We start from the raw sequence: 22,330 nt of genomic DNA on the forward strand, positions 1-22,330 counted from the left end.
TTCCGACTGTGTGTGGTCTCCATCGGACTGTTTCCGTCGGAGTATCCAACGGACCAAGTTTTCCAACTTGTTGGTAAAATTTTTCGACAAAATGCTCCGATCGGACATACTCCAATCAGAGAATTCCGATCGGACAAAGTGCCACGCATGCTCAGATCAAATTCCTACATCAAAGCTATTGGCTACTAGCCTGAACGCCTGTCCCGTCATAACGAAATAACGTCATCACGTTCTGAATGATCGGATTTTCCGACAACTTTGTCCGACCGTGTGTATGCAACAGTTTCGGACAAAATCCGACGGACAAAATCAGACGGATTTGGTTGTCGGAATGTCCGACCGTGTGTACAAGGGCTAATATGTGCCTGCTGTACCACCCACTTGTATGAGAAAGTATCCTGTTCTCTTTGTATTGAATCTTTTGTGTGAAATCCCTGGTGTTCCTGCCAGACCCTTTGCTTTCCTATTAAGAACTGACCACAGTAGGTCAGTTTTCTGGCTGTGCTGGGAATGCAGGCTGCTCTACTCTATTGATTACATGTATGTTGACATGGCTCCCCCCTTCCACCCCCAACCCCCACAGCCATTCACTGGTGAGACCAGTGTGCTGCTGTTTCTCGTCCCCTAGCTCTCTGAGCATATTATGCAGCTGATAACAGAGGCTATGTGATCACCTATAAAAAAGGAAAAAAAAAAAGGCAAATAATAGGATAGGCAGACTTCAATGCAAATCAACTCCATTGTCCTTCAGCACCTCCCTTGTGTCTATCTAGACCAGCCATCCTCAACCAGGGTTCCATGGAACCCTGCGGTTCCTCCAGAGGTAGCTAGGGGTTCCCTGAGCTGTGGCTGATGAACCACCTTTTTGATGATGCCCACAGAGTTCAAGGTTCAGCATTACTTAGCAAAGCCAGCAGCATGACACAAAATATATTTTTAGCTGTTTTTAAGGTTGGGTGAGCACCATTTTAAGGGGAACATTCTTCCTATTGACCACCAGTATAAGGGGCTTTGTTCTATTGACCGCTGATGAATTGGTTTTTGTAAGGATTCCTCGAGACTTGAAAATTATTTTTGGGGTTCCTCTAGGGTTAAAAGGTTGAGAAAGCCTGATCTAGACAGTCCCTTCACTACGACTACTACAAGCAGGGGCAGTATCTATCTATCTATCTATCTATCTATCTATCTATCTATCTATCTATCTATCTATCTATCTGTCTGTCTGTCTGTCTGTCTGTCTGTCTATCTATCTATATATCTATCTATTTATCTATCTCTACCTCTCTTTCTGCTCAGTTACTATTTATTTATCTCTCTCTCTCTCTCCCCTTCATGGTCTCTGTTCACTTCTATAAAATATGAAAAAAAGAAAGTCTTGCCTTTAGTTTTACTGTAAAGCAATATTACTTGAAAGAGAAGTTTGGGTTACTGTCCTCTGCCTCTACCCTAAGGACTGAGTTATAAAACCCCACTGATTGCTCAGGTATCCCCTCTGCTTTGAGCAGAGATCTATGAATGCCAGTCAATTGCCTCTCTGCTCTGCCCCTCCAGTGATCACTGGAGCGCTGGGCCATGGAGGGTGCCGAAGCTACTGGCTCAGTCTCCCAGTGGCTTGCTGTGAGGCTGAGCCAGCTTCTGGTCCAGTCTTCTAGGTGGATCACAACTGTAAAGTCGGGATCGATCCAGCTCCTGGACCAGCTCTGTGACATTAGCCATCACAGAGCTTTAGCACACTGTCAGCTGAAAATGGGTCACTGGAGTGCAGAACGAACTACACTCCTGAGATCCATAGATGAAGTAGGGCCAAAAACGTTTTTGCCCTATTTCTCCTTTAAACCAATCCTGTAATAATCAGAGACAGCTCCTAAACCTCCAAAATCACATGACTGCATCCCAGCTCTGGCGGCCGCCTAGCAGTCTTCTTTTACTGTTACTTCTATACTGGCATCCTTTCCAGTCTATGACCTCTCCAGGACTGCCAGAGGGACCCAACCGCTGATCATGACTCCATCACTTTTATCTTCCTAGAAAGTGGAAAACTCTTTAAACCCTGAAAGTAAGTGTTAAAACGTTAGCGGCTAATACTGTCAGTGTATTTTATCCCCCGCTGTTGTGGAACTTCATTTAATATGATCAAATTCGAACATAACACGAAGCCTCTGTGAAATGGTGATTAACATACTTCCTTGTAAACGGGCTAATGAGAAACCTCGTAGAGATAGTCAGAGAGATAATATAACGTTCTGCAATTAGGTCAGTAATGATCACAGGGGACTGTTAAAGCCTACTGAATTACCCATGTTATCATAGAGTTTACATCAAAGATCAGTATTTTGTGATGAAAATGAATTTTATTAATTTGCAAGAATTAAAGTCAGTAGTTTTATTGCCAACGGTTCCACCTTCAGAGGGAAAGTTTAGTGCATTTAGTGCAACTTTGAGATTTTATTTAATATTATTTGAAAGTAATTACAGATGTGACTCTTTTCCTGCTTGATGTTCCATATTTTGATTATCGTATTTCATGTCCCAATTTAGTAATACTCCTTCTAGTGGTCATCTGTGTATGACGGGATGAAATTAGTAACTCTAGGCTAAACAAATATTGTCTAAATAGAAGAGGCATGTGAATTAATACTTGTGAATTTTGGGGGTCTGTTTTTAACAAAAAATCCCTGGTGGAATGTCATAACCCAGATAGCAAGGATAACTTGCCACACGTTTGTGGCAGTGTTGAATTGTAAAGCCTCATGCACACGATCAGATTTTCCGAGGGGAAATGGGTGATGACAGGCTGTTGGCGGAAAATCCGACTGTGTGTACGCTCCATCGGACAATTGTTGGCCAACTTTCTGTGGACAAATGTTGGATAGCAGATTTATAAATTTTCCGCGGACAAATGTCTGTTGTTGGATTTTCCGAGCGTGTATACACAAGTCCATCGGACAAAAGTCCAAAGTACAAACACGCATGCTCTGAAGCAAAGACGAGCCAGAAGCGGTCGGTCTTGTAAACTAGCGCTCGTAATGGAGAATTAACATTCGTGACGTGGCAAATTATGAAATCTTAAAATGCAGCGCACATTCTCTTCTTCTTTAATGGTATAATAATGAAGCTGCTTTGCTGGTGATACCGATGGAGTTATTGCAAACAAATTTTCAAAGGCTTTTATTTCTACTGATATCAAGAATAATATTATTATTATTTTTTATTTTTTTATTTGGGCAAGTCACCACAACACCATTATCCTGTAGTTTTTAAGATCAAAGATACAACTATGTTGGTGTCCCTTGTTAATTTGACATTGTATTTTTTTAAATGTAACTGCCTACTCCCAAACTGAAGTAAAACACCTAGCCAAGTATTATTTTACACAGGTTTTTATTTGTGCATTAAAAAAAGAAAACAAATAAAATGAGACGTTATCTGCCAATAGAACTTAACCAAAAAGTGCATTCTATGCATCCAAAAATATAGAAAATATATCAAATCAAATCATTATTATTCAACCAAAAAAAATAATGTCAAAGCAATAACTCCAAGGCCAATAATAAATAACACGTTATCTCCTCCGATTCCGCAACATGTCTGGTTGACGAACGGCCGTTCAGAAACTAACTGAAAAGTGTGAAATAAAAAGTGCGAATCAACACTCACCAAACTTCTACTAATATGAAATTAGCAGAAGGAGCCCAAAGGGTGGCGCTAAAGAGCTGAAAAACAACGTAGTACGTCACTACGTTCGTATTTGTTGGCCAACAATTGTGTGGCCGTGTGTATGCAAGACAAGTTCCTGGCCAACGCCCTTTAGACAAAAGTCCGATCGTATGTACAAGGCTTAAGTCTGTTAACTTGCTGCACATTTTCACTGGCAATTTGTACACTTGTACTTGAAGTACAAGTTCTAGTTTAAACTTTTCCAATTTGTAGCAAATTTGCATGGCAAGTCTCTAGCAAGAGCAAAGTTGCAGAGGTGAGTCTACAGCAAGAACTCTGCAAGTTTACAGCATGAAAATTCAGCCCTGTGGTGGGATGACTATTCCACAACATAACTGAACCAGAACTTGCAGAAGACTTGCAGAATATTAAGAAAAATGATCTGGGGTCATGCAATGCAGACTTGCTGCAATTGTGCAACAAACTTGTAAAGCCTGGCAATAGTCATTTTCAAACGTGCAGCACATTTGCTTGCTATCTGGGAAGCTGTCATGAATTATCCCCCTACCTTGACTAATGTTTTTTTTTTTTGTCAGCCCTATTTAGTCGTCATAATGTAGTATTTTCCTGAAATCCATCAATTAGGAAAATGCCACATTATGGGCACTAGATGGAGCTGATGATCATAGAAATAAACATTAGACAAAATACGGGGTTAATTTGTGACGGCTGTGTGAATACTTGTAAAATTTGTCTAACAATTTCTTTTTTTACAAATAGACCCCTTGGTGTCCTTTGTGTATTGCTTCCTGATTTTCTACCTTGCCTCTGTACAGCAACTTTCTTTAATGACTTTAGAGACATCACTGTTCGTCTCTCTACTTGTGACTGGTCTTGTACCCCTCCCCTTGTAGTTCTCCGCGAGGCAGCTCTGCTCTCTGCACAGGCTATGTACAGAACAGTGATGACGTCACAACTACTTTTACAAGATAATATCTAGGTTTGCAGAGGCATTTGGTGCACATTAAGTGGATTTATATCCTTTCAAGGGTATTCAGGAATATGTTTTGTGTAATGATTTTGTTTTCTGCATTTCAACTTTAAATTTTTAACGAGAAAGTGCAGCGTGCAGCTTTGGGTCGCTTCCATTGTTGTTCTCAACACCTCACCAATATCATTTTTTTTCTGTTTGCTGCTTTTGTAAATAGCTTTTCATACCAGAAACACACTTAAATGATCTGTGCTTGGGTTTGTCAGTCCCTGACACTATGCAGGCAGCTGTGCATGAGCTATATAAATGTCCACATAGGCTGAACAAAAGCTAATTAACCTGTCAATATGAATTAAGACACACTGACAAAGAACAATACTGGCTATTGTAAGTTTGCTTAGGAATTGGTGATAGGTTCATTAAAAGAATTCTGTTTACATAAGTAAAACAAATGTATGGCTTCTACAGAGTTCCAGTACTTAAAGTGACTTAAAGCAAATCATTATTAAAAAAAAAAGTAAAAAAAAGAGGCTGTAAACAACTTCTTATTGTTATGTCCTTTGAAGCACGGAAAGCTATTCTTTATCGATGGATTTACCTGGAACCCCCCACTACTTCTCTGTTCATAGCTACAGTGAGGGAAAAAAGTATTTGATCCCCTGCTGATTTTGTATGTTTGCCCACCGACAAAGAAATGATCAGTCTATCATTTTAATGGTAGGTTTATTTTAACAGTCAGAGACAGAATAAAAACAAAAATATCCAGAGAAACGCATTTCAAAAAAGTTGTAAATTGATTTGCATTTTTTTTTTCCGAGGCTTACATTTGGTAACTCAAACCTTCAGCTCCGTCCATAAATTTTCTATGGGATTAAGGTCTGGAGACTGGCTAGGCCACTACAGGACCTTAATGTGCTTCTTCTTGAGTCACTCCTTTGTTGCCTTGGCCGTGTGTTTTGGGTCATTGTCATGCTGGAATACCCACCCACAGCCCATGTTCAATGCCCTGACCCTGGAGGTTCTCACCCAAGATTTGACGATATATGGCCCCATCCATTGTCCCTTTGATGCAACAAAGTTGTCCTGCACCCCCAAAGAATAATGTTTCCACCTCCAAATTTGACGGTGGGGATGGTGTTCTTGGGGTCATTCCTCCAAACATGACGAGTTGAGTTGATGCCAATGAGCTTGATTTTGGCCTCATCTGAATCATTCAGATGTTCATTAGAAAACTTCAGACAGGCCTGTACATGTGGTTTCTTGAGCAGGGAGACCTTGTGCGGGATTTTAGTCCTTCATGGTGTGGTGTGTTACCAACAGGGGCGTAACTATGGGGGGTGCAGCAGTCGCGACCGCAACTGGGCCCTGTGCTGCAGGGGGCCCATGTAGCCCCGTCTACATATGGCCGGCAGCAGCATATACAGCTAGGGGTACCAGTGCACCATGCACACGGGTGGCTGGAGGTGGAGGGGGACTAGCAGAGCTCCATGCTCGACTATCGCACTGGCTGCTCTTTAGTTGTGCATTCCCTGCATGACCTGTGTCCTCGGCTGGCTCCTCAGAGTACCCCTCTCCTGCTCCATGCATTGCCACTCAGTCCGATGTCTGTTCTCCCCAGCCAGAGTCACGGCCCACACTGCACATACTTCTCCCAGGTAAACAAACTTTAACCACACAGATGCAGTGCAGCCCTATGAGACCCGGCTCCCCGGAGGACACTGCAGGCTTGTCTGCCAGCCCCCCTCCTCCCCCGTCATACACAGATGATGAAAGGTCTTTCTGGGAGATATGCTGATCACCCGTCCAGCACACTGAATGGAGCCCAGGCCAACATGGATGAGTGCGCGGCCTGCAGCTTGGTCATAGTTAGTGAGAGGACCCCATCCCCCACACACCATTACTTACCCCTCCATCTCCCCCTGGGGACAGGGGCCCCTTCTCACCTGGCGACAGGGACCCCCATCTCCCCTGGGGACAGGGTCCCCTTCTCACCTGGGGGCAGTAACTTAATCTGCCCTGGAGAAAAGGACCTCATCTCTTCTGGGGACGGGGACCCCATCCTGCCTAGGGATAGTCCCCCAATGGGGCACCTAAAAATTAAAAAAACAAATAAAAAAAACTCTGATGCCAGTGGTGGAACTACAGGGCTCACAAAGGTCATACCTGTTACCACGCCCTGGAGTTCCACCACCGGACTCGGAGGGAAGGGCCCTGGCTGGGGTTCTGGGGGGCCCTTCATGGTTTCTTGCATCGGGGCCCTGAAGGTTCTAGTTATGCCACTGGTTACCAATTGTTTTCTTCTTGGTGACTATGGTCCCAGCTGCCTTGAGATCATTGACAAGATTCTCCTGTGTAGTTCTGGGCTGATTTTTCACTGTCCTCATGATCATTGAAACTCCACAGAGAGGGCTGCCTGTCATAGGTGTCGGAACGGCGTTCCGGCGCGTTCCGGCAGAAAAAAATCCCTGTATACACACGTGTGTGTATATATATATACATATATATATATATATGTATATAGTTAGTTATCATGTGTCTGTATATTTCTTGTGTCTGTATATTTCTAATGCTATAGTACTTAGAATCTTTGTGGGGAATATTTAAAAAACCCTAAAGCCGCGTACACACGGGCGGACTGTCTGGCCTACTTAGTCCGCCGAAACACATTTCAGCGGACAGTCCGCTCGTGTGTGGGCTTCAGCGGACTTTTTCAGCGTGCAGTCCGGCGGACTAAGTATTTCGGAATTTCCGTAATACTGTCCGTCGTACTCGCATTTCGGCAGACAATCCGCCCGTGTGTATGCCAGTCTGCCGTACTTTTGAAATGAGCGGACTTTTCCCGCCCGGAGAAAAGTCCGCTCATTTCGAGCGGGTATCCAGGTAGGCGGGGCCCGTGAAGGAGACGTCGCAGGCCCCGCCGCCTGGTATGGACTTAAAGGGGAACCCCAACGCCGAAAAAAATCGGCGTGGGGGTCCCCCCCAAGTCCACAACAGACCCTTGTCCAAGCACGCTACCCGGCCGGCCAGGAAAGGGGGGCGAGCGAGCGCCCCCCCTCCTGAGCCGTACCAGGCCGCGTGCCCTCAACATGGGGGGGTGCCTTGGGGAAGGGGGGGCCGCGCGGCCCCCCCACCCCAAAGCACCTTGTCCCCATGTTGATGAGGACAAGGGCCTCTTCCCGACAACCCTGGCTGTTGGTTGTCGGGGTCTGCGGGCAGGTGGCTTATCGGAATCCGGGAGCCCCCTTTAATAAGGGGCCCCCGGATACCGGCCCCCCACCCTATGTGAATGAGTATGGGGTACAATGTACCCCTACCCATTCACCTGTAAAATAAAAGTACAAAAAAAAAACACAACACACGAGATAAAATACTTTATTGCACAGCTCCGGGGGTCTTCCGTCTTCGGGGGTCTTCTCGCCGGACTCCTCCGCTATCTTCTTGTAGCTCTTTTGCTAGCGGAGGAGTCCGGCTTTCTTCCTCGCCGCTGGCCTCTTCTCCCAACTTCGGGGGTCTTGTCCCCCTCTTCGGTTCTTCTGCCGGGCCACCGCGCCTTCTTATAGCTCTTTTACAGGCGGTGGCCCGGTCTTCTGTCGCCGCCGCCGCCGCCCCTTCCGTTCTTCTTCTTCTTCTTCTTCTTCTCCTTCTTCTCCAGGAGATGTTGCCTCGACGATCTCTCCGGCCGGAATGCCAGGGACGCGCTGCGGGGCCACTTATATAGGGACAGGGGGCGGTGTCACATGGCTTTATGTCACATGGGTTGGTCACATGGGTTGATGTCACATGGGGACTATGACATCGTAAGGGGGCGGGGTCACCATGTGACACCAACCCATGTGACATAAAGCCATGTGACACCGCCCCTTGTCCCTATATAAGTGGCCGCGCAGTGCGTCCCTGGCATTCCGGCCGGAGAGATCGTCGAGGCAACATCTCCTGGAGAAGAAGAAGAAGAAGAAGAAGAAGAACGGAAGGCGGCGGCGGCGGCGGCGACAGAAGACCGGGCCACCGCCTGTAAAAGAGCTATAAGAAGGCGCGGTGGCCCGGCAGAAGAACCGAAGAGGGGGACAAGACCCCCGAAGTCGGGAGAAGAGGCCGGCGGCGAGGAAGAAAGCCGGACTCCTCCGCTAGCAAAAGAGCTACAAGAAGATAGCGGAGGAGTCCGGTGAGAAGACCCCCGAAGACGGAAGACCCCCGGAGCTGTGCAATAAAGTATTTTATCTCGTGTGTTGTGTTTTTTTTGTACTTTTATTTTACAGGTGAATGGGTAGGGGTACATTGTACCCCATACTCATTCACATAGGGTGGGGGGCCGGTATCCGGGGGCCCCCTTGTTAAAGGGGGCTCCCGGATTCCGATAAGCCCCCCCGCCTGCAGACCCCGACAACCAACGGCCAGGGTTGTCGGGAAGAGGCCCTTGTCCTCATCAACATGGGGACAAGGTGCTTTGGGGTGGGGGGGCCGCGCGGCCCCCCCTTCCCCAAGGCACCCCCCCATGTTGAGGGCACGCGGCCTGGTACGGTTTAGGAGGGGGGGCGCTCGCTCGCCCCCCTTTTCTGGCCGGCCAGGTAGCGTGCTCGGACAAGGGTCTGTTGTGGACTTGGGGGGGACCCCCACGCCGATTTTTTCCGGCGTTGGGGTTCCCCTTTAAGTCCATACCAGGCGGCGGGGTCAGCGACGTCTCCTTCGCGGGCCCCGCCTACCTGGAGACGCGCTCGAAATGAGCGGACTTTCCTCCGCGTGTGTGGGCGAGTCCGTTCATTTCAAAAGTAGGGCGGATAGTATGGCGGACTTAGTACGCCGTATTAGTCCGCTTAAAAAGTGGTGTGTGTGGTCAAGTCCGTTCATTCGAAAGTATGACGGACTGTCCGTCGGATTGTATGACGGACTAAGTAGGCCATACAGTCCGCCCGTGTGTACGCGGCTTTAGGCCGCGTACACACGATCGGAATTTCGGCCAGCTAAAGACCGACGAGAGCTTTTCATCGGAAAATGTGACCGTGTGTATGCTCCATCGGAATTTAGCTGGCCGAATTCCCGCCAGCAAAAATTTTATAGCATGTTCTCAATTTTCCCGATGGAAAAACTTTCTATCAGAAATTCTGATCGTTTGTATGCAATTGCGACGCGCAAAAACTCATGCATGCTCAGATTCAACTACGAGATGGAAGCTATTGGCTACTAGGTATTGAACTTCCTTTTTCTAGTCCCGTCGTACGTGTTGTAGGTCACCACGTTCTTGGTGGTCGGAATTTGGTGTGACCGTGTGTAGGCAAGACAGTTTGAGCGGAATTCTGACGGGAAAACCATCAGAGCTTTTTCCAACGAGAATTCAGAACGTGTGTACGTGGCATTATACATTGGCATTCCACCCAGCAATTCATTAGACTTACTAAAGTTTGTGGAACTGGGGCCAGGGTAATTCAAACATACAAATGAGAATTTTAGGCAAAAATGGGGTAAATATGGATGTAACGCAAACCTGTACTGTGACCATTCAAGGCAAAGCAACATGTTTGCTTTAATCACTCTATCCCTAGCAGCATATTCTCACATTTCCTTTGATTCCATTCGACATCAGAAGCTAAAGGAAATACCCTGTACTTCCGGGTATGCAAGAGCATGTGACTCACTCCATGTGACAACACTTGACCAATGAATCAGTGAGTTCATAACCCTGCTTAAGCTATGACTCTGCTGACTCGAGGCTTATACAAGGACTTCCCTTTGCTCCTTGCTTTGGAAGAAAGGGACAAGGGGGCAAAAGGAAAGGTAAGTATTTGCATTTCTGCAGGTCTACAGTACATTAAAGATTTAAAGTGAACCTACCAGATCCAGTTTGAACTGCCACAGACATTAGAGAATGTTTGCGGTTTATAGTTGTATTTGTATTTTTGTAGGCACACTGGGTGATGCTCCGTGGCTCAGGAGAAAGTTAACACTTTTTTTTACTTTACTTGTGCTATGCTGTAACATTTTATTCCTTATTTTTAGGCAACCTTCATTAAAGAATCATCCATATAGGAGTCGCCAGTCTCTGAACAGTCCAAGCCCAGGAGAGACTGAAATGGATCTTCTTGTAACTCGGGAACGACCACGGCGTGGAATTCGGAACAGTGGCTATGATGTGAGTTTTTATGTTGTTCATAAGAATTTAATGTTTTAGTACATATAATATATCAATACTGGAGCGCATAAATTTTTGTTTAGTGAAAAGTTTTACTTGAATGAATCTTACTTCTCACAAAACTGTACTCATAGTCATGGGCGTCCGCAGAACTTTTTTCAGGGGGGGGGGGGGGCATAATTTTAGGGTCACCCATGTACGACCCCTTTTTGACAATGTCATTATCACATTATCATGGTAAGAAACTACAGACGTGGTACAGTCCCTAGGATAAGTAATGTCTCATGTCCCCTGTCCCCTGTCCCATTATCCTTTCCTCTCCTAATTTCCTTTAATTGGCCCTAGGTTATGGCCAATAGGGAAGGAACGGAGCCTGTACCCGATAGCGACGCAACTGTGCTGAATTTAAGATCCGATCCCTGATTCCGGGGGGGGGGCACTTGCCCCCCCTTGCCCCTACCTGTGGACGCCCATGCTCATAGTGGAAAAATCCATGGTCCATGTTTGATGGAGATCCATCAATTGCCACAGCTGTATATATGCAAGGCTACCTGCATAATGCCCACTGCTGGTGGTAGTTTTAGTGCTCCTGAGCCTGTGCAACGTCAATTTCGGCATGTTAGGATAAGTACAATGACCAGCTGCTTCTATAATTTCCTCGTTAAGCCATGCAGGGTTTCTTCAGGGGTTTCTGTCCTCTTGGCAACAGGGCAGTAATTGGACTCAATGCATGAATCATCGTGAGGCATACTCTCCCATTATAATCATAGTTTATGTAAGTTTATTGTCTCGTCCTGGCGATATATAAAAAGATCTGCTATCGCAATGATTCATCAGTGCTTTTTCAGTTTCCATCTTTTTTCACTGTAGATAAGTCTGGCCTTAGTACAAAGCTGACATTTTCATTAATCAGACTGCGGAGGATGGTGGAAAGAAGCCTCAAAATACTGACGTATTTAGGAAAATCGATTTCTGTTTTTAATACGAAGATAGAACTTTTTTTTTAAATAACGGGACAGAGCTTTTTCCTTGACGGGACAGACAGGACCATGTGTTGTAGAGTCTTTTGTAAAAAGAATTGCTGTGTGAATGTCACAACCATTTACACAGCTGTCACAAATAATCCTTGTATTTTCTTTAATACGGTTATTTCCTATGATTGTTAGCTCCATCAAGTGGCCATAATGCCGTATTTTCCTAATTGAGGTATTTCAGGAAAATATTGCATTATGGCCACTAGATGGAACTGACGATCATGAGAAATAAACAGACAAATTATGAGGAATATTCTCGGCAGCTGTTCGAATGCTTATAACAATCATACAGCACTTTTTTTTATTTTTATAAATAGAGTCTCCAGTTAAGTCTTTCTTTAATGTCGGCTTTACAGAATCACTCCTGACGGTGGTTTCTGGTGGATTGAGCAAGAGGAAACTGTCTTTTGCTGAAGTGTTTACCAGAACTGGTTATTAAAGTGCAAAATTGAGTTTTACAAGGCAAAACTTTTTTCAATATGGGTAGAGTAAAGCTTCATACACACGATCAGATTGTTGGCCAAAAAAGCGCTAGACTTTTGTCTGAAGAGCGTGTGCCAGAAACTTGTCTTGCATACAAACGGTACACATTTGTCGGCCAATAAACACAAACGTAGTGACGTACTACAATGGGTTTCAGCTGTTGAGCACCACCCTTTGGGTGCCTTCTACTAATGTCGTGTTTGGTGAGCATTGATTCTGAGTTGTAATTTCAACTTTTGTGTGATGGACTTGTTTACAGACGATAGGAAAATCTGACAACAGACCGCTGTCCACTGAAAATTTACTAGCCTGCCATCCAACATTTGTTGGCGGAAAGTTGGACAAGAGTTGTCTGATGGAGCGTACTAACGGTCAGATTTTAGGCCAACAGTCTTTCATCACACAATTCACTGCCTCAAATCTGATTGTGTGTACGAGGCTTAAGATGCCATACACACTATTGGATTTTCTGCAGATTTTTTGTCTTCAGATTTACCAAAACCATGTAGTGCAAGGGCCTGCCTGATTGCATACAAATTGAAACTCTTAAGTTTTGACACATATTATATGGTTTTGGTAAATCAGAAGACAAATCCGCAGAGAACCTAATAGCGTGTACGGGGCTTAAGGCTGACCATCCATTACACAATTTTCTTGTACAACTTCCGTTTAGATTGACCAAAACCATATAATATGAGGTCAAACCTAAACACTTTCAATTTGTATGCAATCCGGCAGGCCCTTGCACTATATAGTTGAGGGTAAATCTAAAAGAAATCAAATAAGTAAATTGTATAATTTATAGTCAGATTAAGGGAGGGTCGAACCCCCTGTCAGATTTTTTCGTTGCTCTCTGTGCCCCATTGGAGAGATTTATCTTCACTTCCTGTCCGAAAGCCAAAACAGGAGATGAGAAGAAATCCATCCATCCAAAGTGAGGAAATTCCTGGTTATCTCCAGGGTCACCAGAACTATTGTCCCAATTGGAAGATTTCTCCTCTATTACTGTTCTGGGGACAATCCAAAATCTGGGATTTTCTTTTATTTTCACTTTCAATGATAACGGTAAACAGGACAAATAAAGAGGGTGAATCTCTCTAACTGGGGCACAGACAGCAAATAAAGACTGACAGGTGTTGTAATCCTCCTCCACTCTATCCAAAACTAAAAAAAAAAAAATACAAAAAATAATAAAAATAAATACATTGCATTGCCTTTAGTTGCACTTTAAATTGAAAGTTAACATGTTACTAAACCCACAACAGTAAAATCTGTCTGTATATGCAGCATAGCATGCTTGTTATACTCACTGTGGAACTTAAAGCGTTAATCCTCTGCATTGTGTAAAAAGGCTGTTTATTCCTGTATGCACAGATCCTCCCCTTCCTGCACTGTCTATCTAGGGAAAGCCAACTAACACAGGCAGGGTAGCCAACCTGCACATGCTCAGTTGTGTCTTTTATGCTGGAGAGAATATTTACTTGTTCTCAGAGCTAGCCAGGTCACATGATATTGACATCACGCATGTGGGCGTGTATACAGGCTGAAGTGGAAACCTCCTCCTACCTGAACTCTCAGCACTGGAGAAACTGTGCAGTTTATCATGTAATCATGGTATACAGATCATCCAAAAAGGCATATAGTGGCAATATTTTTTTTTTTTTAGCTTTTCTTTTTTTTTTTTCCCAAAAAAATTCTTTTATTGAAGTTTTCGAAATACAAAAGAAAGGAAGTCGATACAGAATAACCTTAAAACAAAATACACTTGAAAAACAACGGCATTTGAGGTTACAAATGACAGGTAAACATGAAAGCATAACATCTGTACTAATAAGATTAAAATATATCTCAGGCTAAAGCAGACATGTTGACCCGGTTTACGGCTTATGTTGCAAGACTTGAGTAGGGTAGCCAAGGTCAAGGAGACTCAAAAAATGGTTGTACAATTTTGCAATCAAACCATTCAAAAGCCTAGGGAGTATTTTCTCGAGGTCTATCTTACTGGAGGGCTTATCAGGAGATCGTATTAAAGGGATATGTTTAACTATAATGAAACACACGTTAGACAGTAGGGGTCCATGTTGATATGGAAAGGAATGGTTTAACATCGAAGGGGATCAGGTAGGATGTGGATAGAGACTAAATAGAACTGAATAGTAGTTGAGGGCCTAATCAAGTGAGAAGGGAAGGTATCAAGGTCTGGAAGCGGGGGGGACTCCGGTTACCAGTTGACAGCATTCATCCGAAGAGCGGAAATGGAGCCAGCAAGCCCAAGTAGCCCAATATTTGGATGGGGAGTCCTTGGCTTGCGAGATTAAATTTTCCATTTCCGCTACGTTGGAGACTCTTATAATCCAATCTGAGATCGAGGGGGGTGTAGAAGATTTCCATAGGGAGGGAATACACAATTTCGCGGCGTTCAACAAATGTTGCGCTAGCGAGCGGTGATATGTTTTCAGTGGAAGGGTGGAGTGGTGCAGGAGCATCGCGGCTGGGGAGAAGTCAATGGTGAGCGTGGTAATTCGGCATATTAGGCGATGTACTTCTTTCCAGAACGGTTGAATTCGAGAGCAGGCCCACCAAATATGTAAGAATGAACCTACACTGTCTGAACATCTCCAGCAGGAAGGGGAAGTGGTGGGGTAACGTTTGTGGAGTTTAACAGGCGTGAGATACCACTTGGAGAAGATTTTGAAATTGTTTTCCTGAACAGAAACATTAGAGGAGCCTTTATGGATATGTGTAAAAATGTTCATCCACTCCGAATCTGATAAGGTCAGAGATAAGTCAGTTTCCCAGCTGTGAACGGCTAAATTGTCTTTTGGGTTATGAGTCGAGAAAAACAGTGCGTATATACTGGAAATGATGTGACGTTGTGGTTCAGTTTGGTTGCACAAAGATTCAAATGGAGTGAGCTGCCTAGCAAAATCATATTTAGATAGCCTATCCGTCAAGAAGTGTCTGATTTGGAAATACGCCCACAGCGGGAAGGGGCGACCCGAGGGTTGAGAGGGAAGGTCGGTTATAGATCGGAAATGTCGGGAGATTGCCATACTCCAAATAGAAATGTGTCTGATTGTCCTGCTGGGAATTCCGGGTTATGGTTTATTGGGGTCATGATGGGAGGAAATGTGATGGGTATGACATGCCGAGCGGTAGGCTTGCAAAGTACTTGCAATGAGGGGGTGTTGTGTGCATTGTTGAGGAACATGTTCAGGGAGCAGCCATGGTAGGGATTTAATCGAAAAGAAAGAAAAAGCGTTTTCCGTTAGTACCCAAGCTTTAGTATGCAAATGCACATTCCAGTCTACAATTCTAGTTAAGAGACTTGCCCAGTAATATTTTTTGAAGTCGGGTAAGTTAATACCTCCTTTGGATTTCGGAAGAGTTAGCCTGGCAAAGCTTATTCTGGCACGTTTTCCATTCCAAATAAAGTTGGTACAGATAGTCTGGAGAGATTTAAAGAAGGCCGGGGGAGCCTGATTGGGATTGTTTGAAAGAGGTATAACAAACGGGGTAGGACATTCATTTTAATAATGGAGGCCCTACCGAACCAGGAGAATAGTCTGGTAGACCAGGCTTTGAGGTCGTTTTGGATGGTCTGGAGAATGGGGAGGAAGTTAAGGGAATATAAGTTTCCCAATTTAGACGGTAATTTGATACCTAAATAGGTGATTGCTGATGTGTTCCAGTGAAAGGGAAAGTTTTTTTGGCACAACGCTATAGTATCATTATTCAGGGAGATATTCAAGGCTTCCGATTTGGAGAAATTGATTTGTAGGTTGGATAGTGTTTTAAAGGCATCTAGATCTGTAAGGAGATTGGGAATGGAGATAAGAGGGTCCGTAAAGAAAAAGCAATATATCGTCAGCGAAGGCAGCAATTTTCTGAATCTTGGATCCGATCTGTATCCCCCTAATATCAGGATTGGAATGTAATCTGCGGAGGAGGGGTTCCAAGATAAGGATGAATAAAAGGGGTGAAAGTGGGCATCCCTGACGGGTCCCATTGGATACGGAGAAAGCGCCTGACAGTTGGCCATTAATCCTGACCTGGGCTGTAGGGGAGGCATATAATGCCATAATAAAAGAGAGCAATCGGTCAGGGAGACCTATTTTTCGTAGGACTTCTGCCATGTAGTCCCATGCCACTCTGTCGAACGCCTTCTCCGCATCCAACGAGAGAAAAAATATAGTGGCAATATTTTAATGTAAAAAGAAGATTTATAATCTGTGGGCACTGTGGGGGGGCAGATGAACTATTTTCATATTACTGGATTTAGTAACACTTTAAGTTGGGCTTTAAGGTTGGGCCATGGGAACTTAGAATGCAGTACTTGAACTCTTGTGGCAAGCAAGTTGGCAAAAGGTGATGTTTCTCTCAGAAATGGACTCTAGTGCCCTTAGTCAGCCCCTAGCTTCCTAAATATTTTGGATACCCCAGAAACAAGAGCTCTTTGCTATAATTCCCATCTAGTTCTGTCCACATGGGCGTTTTGGGTATTCCCAACCATCTATATGTGTTCCAGCTTGTCCTATTACAGTCGCCATACTAAAAAATAAATATAAAGCATTAAATCGTCAGCATCTACAAAAACACATTGACTCTGATTTAAAACACCTGTTGAAGAAGGAAAACCTGCAAACATGGCCTGTTGGGGGTACTTGAGGACAGGGTTCAGAAACAACAATCTATATAACCCTATAAAGAAGAAATCGATATACTTGCCTGTTCTGCAGCCGCTCTGGTACGGTCCCAGGCTGAGCTGTCAGCATTGGCTTCTGTGTATAGGCATTTGCAGGAGAGGCAACAACGGAATCTCCATAGAAAGTCTATGGGTGAACGTCACTTCCCAGGCATTTCATGAACACTGTCTGTTATCAGCTTCAGAAAAGGTATGTATAGTGATTTTTTTCTTTACAGGGTTAGATGGATTCGTTTTAGAATGTGACTGAGAGTAGACTTAGCGTTAGAAAGTTTTTGGGTGAACTTCTACTTTAACCCTATGTCACTATAAGCGCGGTCAAACTGTTGGCGATATATAAATCCTGTATAATAATGTAGCACCCTGATGTTTAGGCAGGGTTGCTATTAAATTTATTTGCCAAGTGATAGTTGTCTTGGCCAATCGTTAGGAGGTCAATTGATTTCACCATAATTCTGGAATTGCTGCACTTCTCTCTTCTGTCACTAGATGGCTGGGTGTCTGGTGGCATTAGATAACACAAGGGCATTGCAAGGACAGATTAGGAATGAATGGGTGTCTCAGCCAATGGGCAGGGATTTTCTTGGTTACCTTGTTCTGCTGGAGGTGGAGTCAGGTGATCGGGATTCTATGGTACCTGGACAGCTGTCTGGGTGGGTGTGTGGAGTATTGCCCCAGGCTGCCAGAAACCTAAGGCCTATCCCGGGGACATCTGACTGCTAGGCTATCTGAGAGCCTATCCAGAGGTAGGGTTGGGACTGCAGGCTTGTAGTCCAATCATAAGTAACGGTTCCGCTGGCTGGGCAACCAGTCGTGGTCGGAAGTGGAGGGGAAGCTGTCATCACAATGGGACCATCCACCTTGCTACCGGAGACCATTGTGAGTAAGTTGAGGCCAGTACCAGAGCAGACTTCTCGCCAGCCGGGGACGGTGAAGAAGTGGGAAAGCATCAGCAAGTGCCAAGTCAGGGACCCAGCGGGACAGCAGAAGTGACGCTTGCGGAGCATCAGTGGGTGCCAAGCCAAGGACCTAACGTGTCAGCGGGGGTGAAGCTTGAGGAGTATCTGTGAGTGCCAAGCCAGGGACCCAGCAGTGAAGCAGGGGTGACGCTTGAAGAAGATATAGAGTGCTACAATGAAAGAGCTCATGGGAACCAGTGGCTTGTGGATCTGAAGTCTAGTGAGAGAGACTGGGAGCTTGTTGAGTGAAGACTCACAGTGAGTGAGCATGGGGTAAAGAGAACTGTTTGTGTTGCAGATAGTTGAATACCTTTACTGTTAGTAGAAGCTACAAGATTGTTGCCATAGGAGACAGCGGTCCTACCTATACAGAAGTGGTGTCTGGCTGGATGCCTTCACCTGTATAACTTACTACCTATAGAAGTCTCGGAGTCTGACAATTAACATTGCATTTACTTAAGGGTGTCCAGGCCCTAACTCTCTCTCCCACAGTTCTGTTTAAGAGATAATAAATCTCTTTGCATTCAAAAAGTGTTTGGCGCCCACCTTTTCATCTTGCTTTACACCCACCATGCTTTTTAACCCACTCTACACTGAAAGATGTCAGCTGTCCTTAACTCTGGAGGTCACCATTAGGCTTCAGGGACCCTGGGACTTTGCTATAGTAATAATACTAATACAGGACACAGCAGTATTGTAGGGGTCAGAAGATGAAACCACAGCAAGCAGCAGGGGACACAACTATTTGACACTTTGGAAGTATCCGACATTTTGGGGCTGATTTACTAAAACTGGAGAGTGCAAACTCTGGTGCAGCTGTGCATGGTAGCCAATCAGCTTCTAACTTCAGCTTGTTCAATTAAGTTTTGACAATAAAATAAACTGGAAGCTGATTGGTTTCTGTGCAGAACAGCAACAGATTTTGCACTCTCCAGTTTTAGTAAATCAATCTCTTAGTGTCCGACACCTAGGCTTAATAATAGCATGGAATGCCAAGCTGCGATTTCCAAAGCAGGCAAAGTCCTTTCTTGTATTAAAAGAGGTATGGACTCCAGAGAGAGAGATATCATTCGCCCTATTAGTAAGACCTCATCTGGATAATGCAGTTCAGTTTTGGGCACTAGTTTAAAAAAAGGATATGGGGGAACTGGAGAAAATGCAGAGATGAGCAACCCAAGTAATAAGAGTCATGGAGGAACTCAGCTATGAGGAACGATTAGCTGAACTGAATTTATTCTCTTTTGACAAGAGGCTATTAGGGGGGATATGATCAACATGTATAAATATATAAGTGGTCCATATAGTAAACTTGGTGTAGAGTTATTCCCTATAAGATCAATAGAGAAGATAAGGGGGCACTCCTTACGTCTGGAAGGAAAGAGATTTAACCTCCAAATATGGAAGGGCTTCTTCACAGTAGGAGCTGTGATAAGGTGTCATAGACTCTCCAAAGATCTAGTTCTGACTAGCTCAGCAGATTGTTTTAAAAAAAAGGCCTGGATTCCCTCCTAAATGCACAAAATTAAACTGATTACTAACATTTATAGGTAAAGTTGGGATCAGGAAGGATTCCCCCCCACTGAAGCAAATTTTATCATGCTTTATTGGTATTTTTTTTGCCTTCCTCTGGATCAACTGTGGGTATAGGAATGTGTATATGGAGGTTTTCTATTTGTGTGTGTGTGTTTTCCCTCTTGTGGGTAAAACTGAATGTGTATTTTTTCAAGCAGACTAGCTATGTAACAGCCAACGTTCCTATAGCAGCGAATTATATATCCATTTCCTGAAGTTATATGTGTTACGAGATGAATCCTGACTGGTACCTTTGAATTTTGGTGGACTCCCGCTGAATCAGTTGGAATCTGTTTTGTGGGTGCCTTTTTTTGTGGGTCAGCTGAACATTGACTGTAGCCAATCAGCTGCCGTCACTATTTGGATAATTTGACATAGTTTGGGTACTGCCTATCAGAATACAATGGCAAACATTGGGAGATTTGTCCAAATTTGTTAACTTGGATGGAGAAGTCTTTGCACTAAAGGCTAGTTTTATGCCCTGTACACACCACCGAACTTTCCGGCACAAAAGTTCAGACAGAATCATTATAACGGACATTCCGATCGTGTGTGGGCTTCATCTGACTTTTTCTTTATAAAATTCTGACAGACCTAGAAATAGAACATGTTTCAAATCTTTCCGCTGGAACCAGTTCCTATTGAGAAAACTGCTAGTTTTATATGCTGTTCCGATGGACCAAAAACGACGCAAGGGCAGCTATTGGCTACTGGCTATTGAACTTCCTTTTTCTAGTCCCGTCGTACGTCATTGCGTTCTAAACGATTGGACTTTGGTGTGATCGTGTGTAGGCATGTCCGTTTCGGCGGAACTCCATCGAAAAGTCCTTCAGTCCGTCGGGGAGTCCACTCGTGTGTACGTGGCATTAGTCTGTGCACTTTGCAATACTGCGCCAAATAAGCCCAATTGTTCCTGCAAACATACTTTTCACATCTGCTTAAAAAAGAAGCTCTGATAAAGCTGCTTAATGATCACTTGTTTAGAGATTTAAATGATTTATTACAGATTTGGGTGTTCATCATGGATCTTATGAAAGTTTTATCCATTGTTAATTCTCTTTCCAGAGGAAGTAGGTCAGGCTGATGCTTATTACTATTGGAGTCCTGGGAATTGCAGAGATAGGACACCTTACAGATGAAGGGAGTAAACAACATGTATTGTTGTTGGATTAAAGTATACCAGCCAAGCAACCTTAATTCGTTTTTATTCACATTTCAGCTACCTAAATCTAAACCATGATACAGTATGTGTTATTAACAACAAGCAGTTGTCTTTCTCCACTAATCTCTGCCTGTCCTACTCTACAAGCGATTCTTGCTGTCCAAAATATTTATTGCCCCATAAGGTATCTCTGAAAGACCCTTCCCTCTCCTGAGCATTAGATGAGGTAAGCAATTGGGCTCTTTATAGTCCCCCCTATTATATATTATGTTGTTCTCAACCTCTGAAGGAAGGTGTGTTCAGGCTTATTCCATAAGACATAGAGCCATGACCCATAGAAATAAATGTATTTTTGTAGGAGACAAATGCTGAAAGATGTGCTCTGATTGTGTGCCAATTGGGTCTCCAATGAACTTTGGCTTGTTGAATAGGTCTGATGGTGTTCAACCTTTTTCATCACATTTCCTCTCCTTTTGGTATAATAAAGCGTTTCTACAAGTGAGTGTCCAATACTGCAGGATAATTGAGGCAGTGTAACAGGAAGTGGTTTTCATTATGCCATGTTTCCTTGCACAGCTCATTTCAGGTTAGTCCAGTCTCCCAGATCTCGTAGGACTTTCTATGCCAGCCTTTCTCAATCTTTTCAACACAGAGGAACCCTTGAAATAGTTCTCCAGTCTCGGGGAACCGCTGCTAAAAATGAGAAATCTACAACTCATGATACATTAGTGTGATGGTCAGTGGGAAGAATGGTCCTTACACTTGTGGCCATTGGGAAGAATTACCTCCTTACAGATAGCTAAAAAGATCAATGGTGTCGGTGGGAACTTATCCGAGAGGCAGAAATGGCCCAATGCTGAAGGAACCCCTAGCAACTTCTGGAGGAACCCTAGTTGAGAATCACTGTTCTATGCCTTTAAATCATAAATTAGCACCTACTCCCTAGGGAGCTGCTGAGATGTTTGGTTCTTCTATTGCTCCCAGTGGTGACTTGCCCTGAACTGAACCTAGACTCACCAACATGCCAGTAATGTAAAGTGGGCTTTATTTTAGAAATATGGAAGGAAAGCCCCGCAGAGGAAGTTTGGTTCGGACAATGCCGCATTAACAAGGCAAACTGGCATCTGTAATTCTGAGGCTCTAACTATACCAATGAGTCTACCCCACGGTCTGCCAGGAGTGGGGCCCATGAACTCTCATTAGGACACTCTCTCTTTCTTGAGAGTGTACTTATATACTGTTTTTCTCCCTGGAGGTCAGATGAGAGGTCATGCAACACATGAGGTTGCCCTCTTAAGCCTGCATTAGCTAGATCCTTGGGTTTCTCGATCTCCGGAGTTCGCAGACCACAGTCCTGGCAGGCCCTCTGGGGTTCTTTCCTCCACTGTCTCTGGCAGCACAGTCTCTCTTGACTCACAGCTCAGCACAGTATAGCAGCCCTAATTCACAGCAATCTCTGGCCAAGCTAGCACAGCAGCAACCCTTGGGGTACTAATTTTCTCTTGGCTCTCTTGGCTCTCTCTTGTGTTACAGCTCTAATTAATCTGTTACACGTTTCTTTACTGCTCTAGCCATTTGTGCTGCTCTCCCTTTGAGCTGAGTGGGTGAGTCTTTAGACACAGATGCCAAAGCAGCCAATCCAG

The 22,330-nt window shown here is 44.3% G+C and overlaps 1 protein-coding gene across 4 annotated transcripts in view; it reads left to right on the top strand.

Moving 5' to 3' along the window:
• Nucleotides 1-22,330, top strand: part of KIAA1549L (KIAA1549 like) — a 282,999-nt gene that overhangs the window by 209,936 nt on the left and 50,733 nt on the right. For all 4 annotated transcript variants that reach the window (XM_077460909.1, XM_077460906.1, XM_077460908.1 and 1 more), the window contains one exon: nucleotides 10,640-10,772. In XM_077460909.1, the coding sequence (XP_077317035.1) occupies nucleotides 10,640-10,772 (133 nt within the window). The remainder of the gene's footprint in view (nucleotides 1-10,639; nucleotides 10,773-22,330) is intronic.

Source organism: Lithobates pipiens, unplaced genomic scaffold (assembly GCF_037356315.1).
Source record: "Lithobates pipiens isolate NorthernLeopardFrog02 unplaced genomic scaffold, aLitPip1_a1.2 Scaffold_10, whole genome shotgun sequence".
Classification (NCBI taxonomy): Eukaryota; Metazoa; Chordata; class Amphibia; order Anura; family Ranidae; genus Lithobates; species Lithobates pipiens.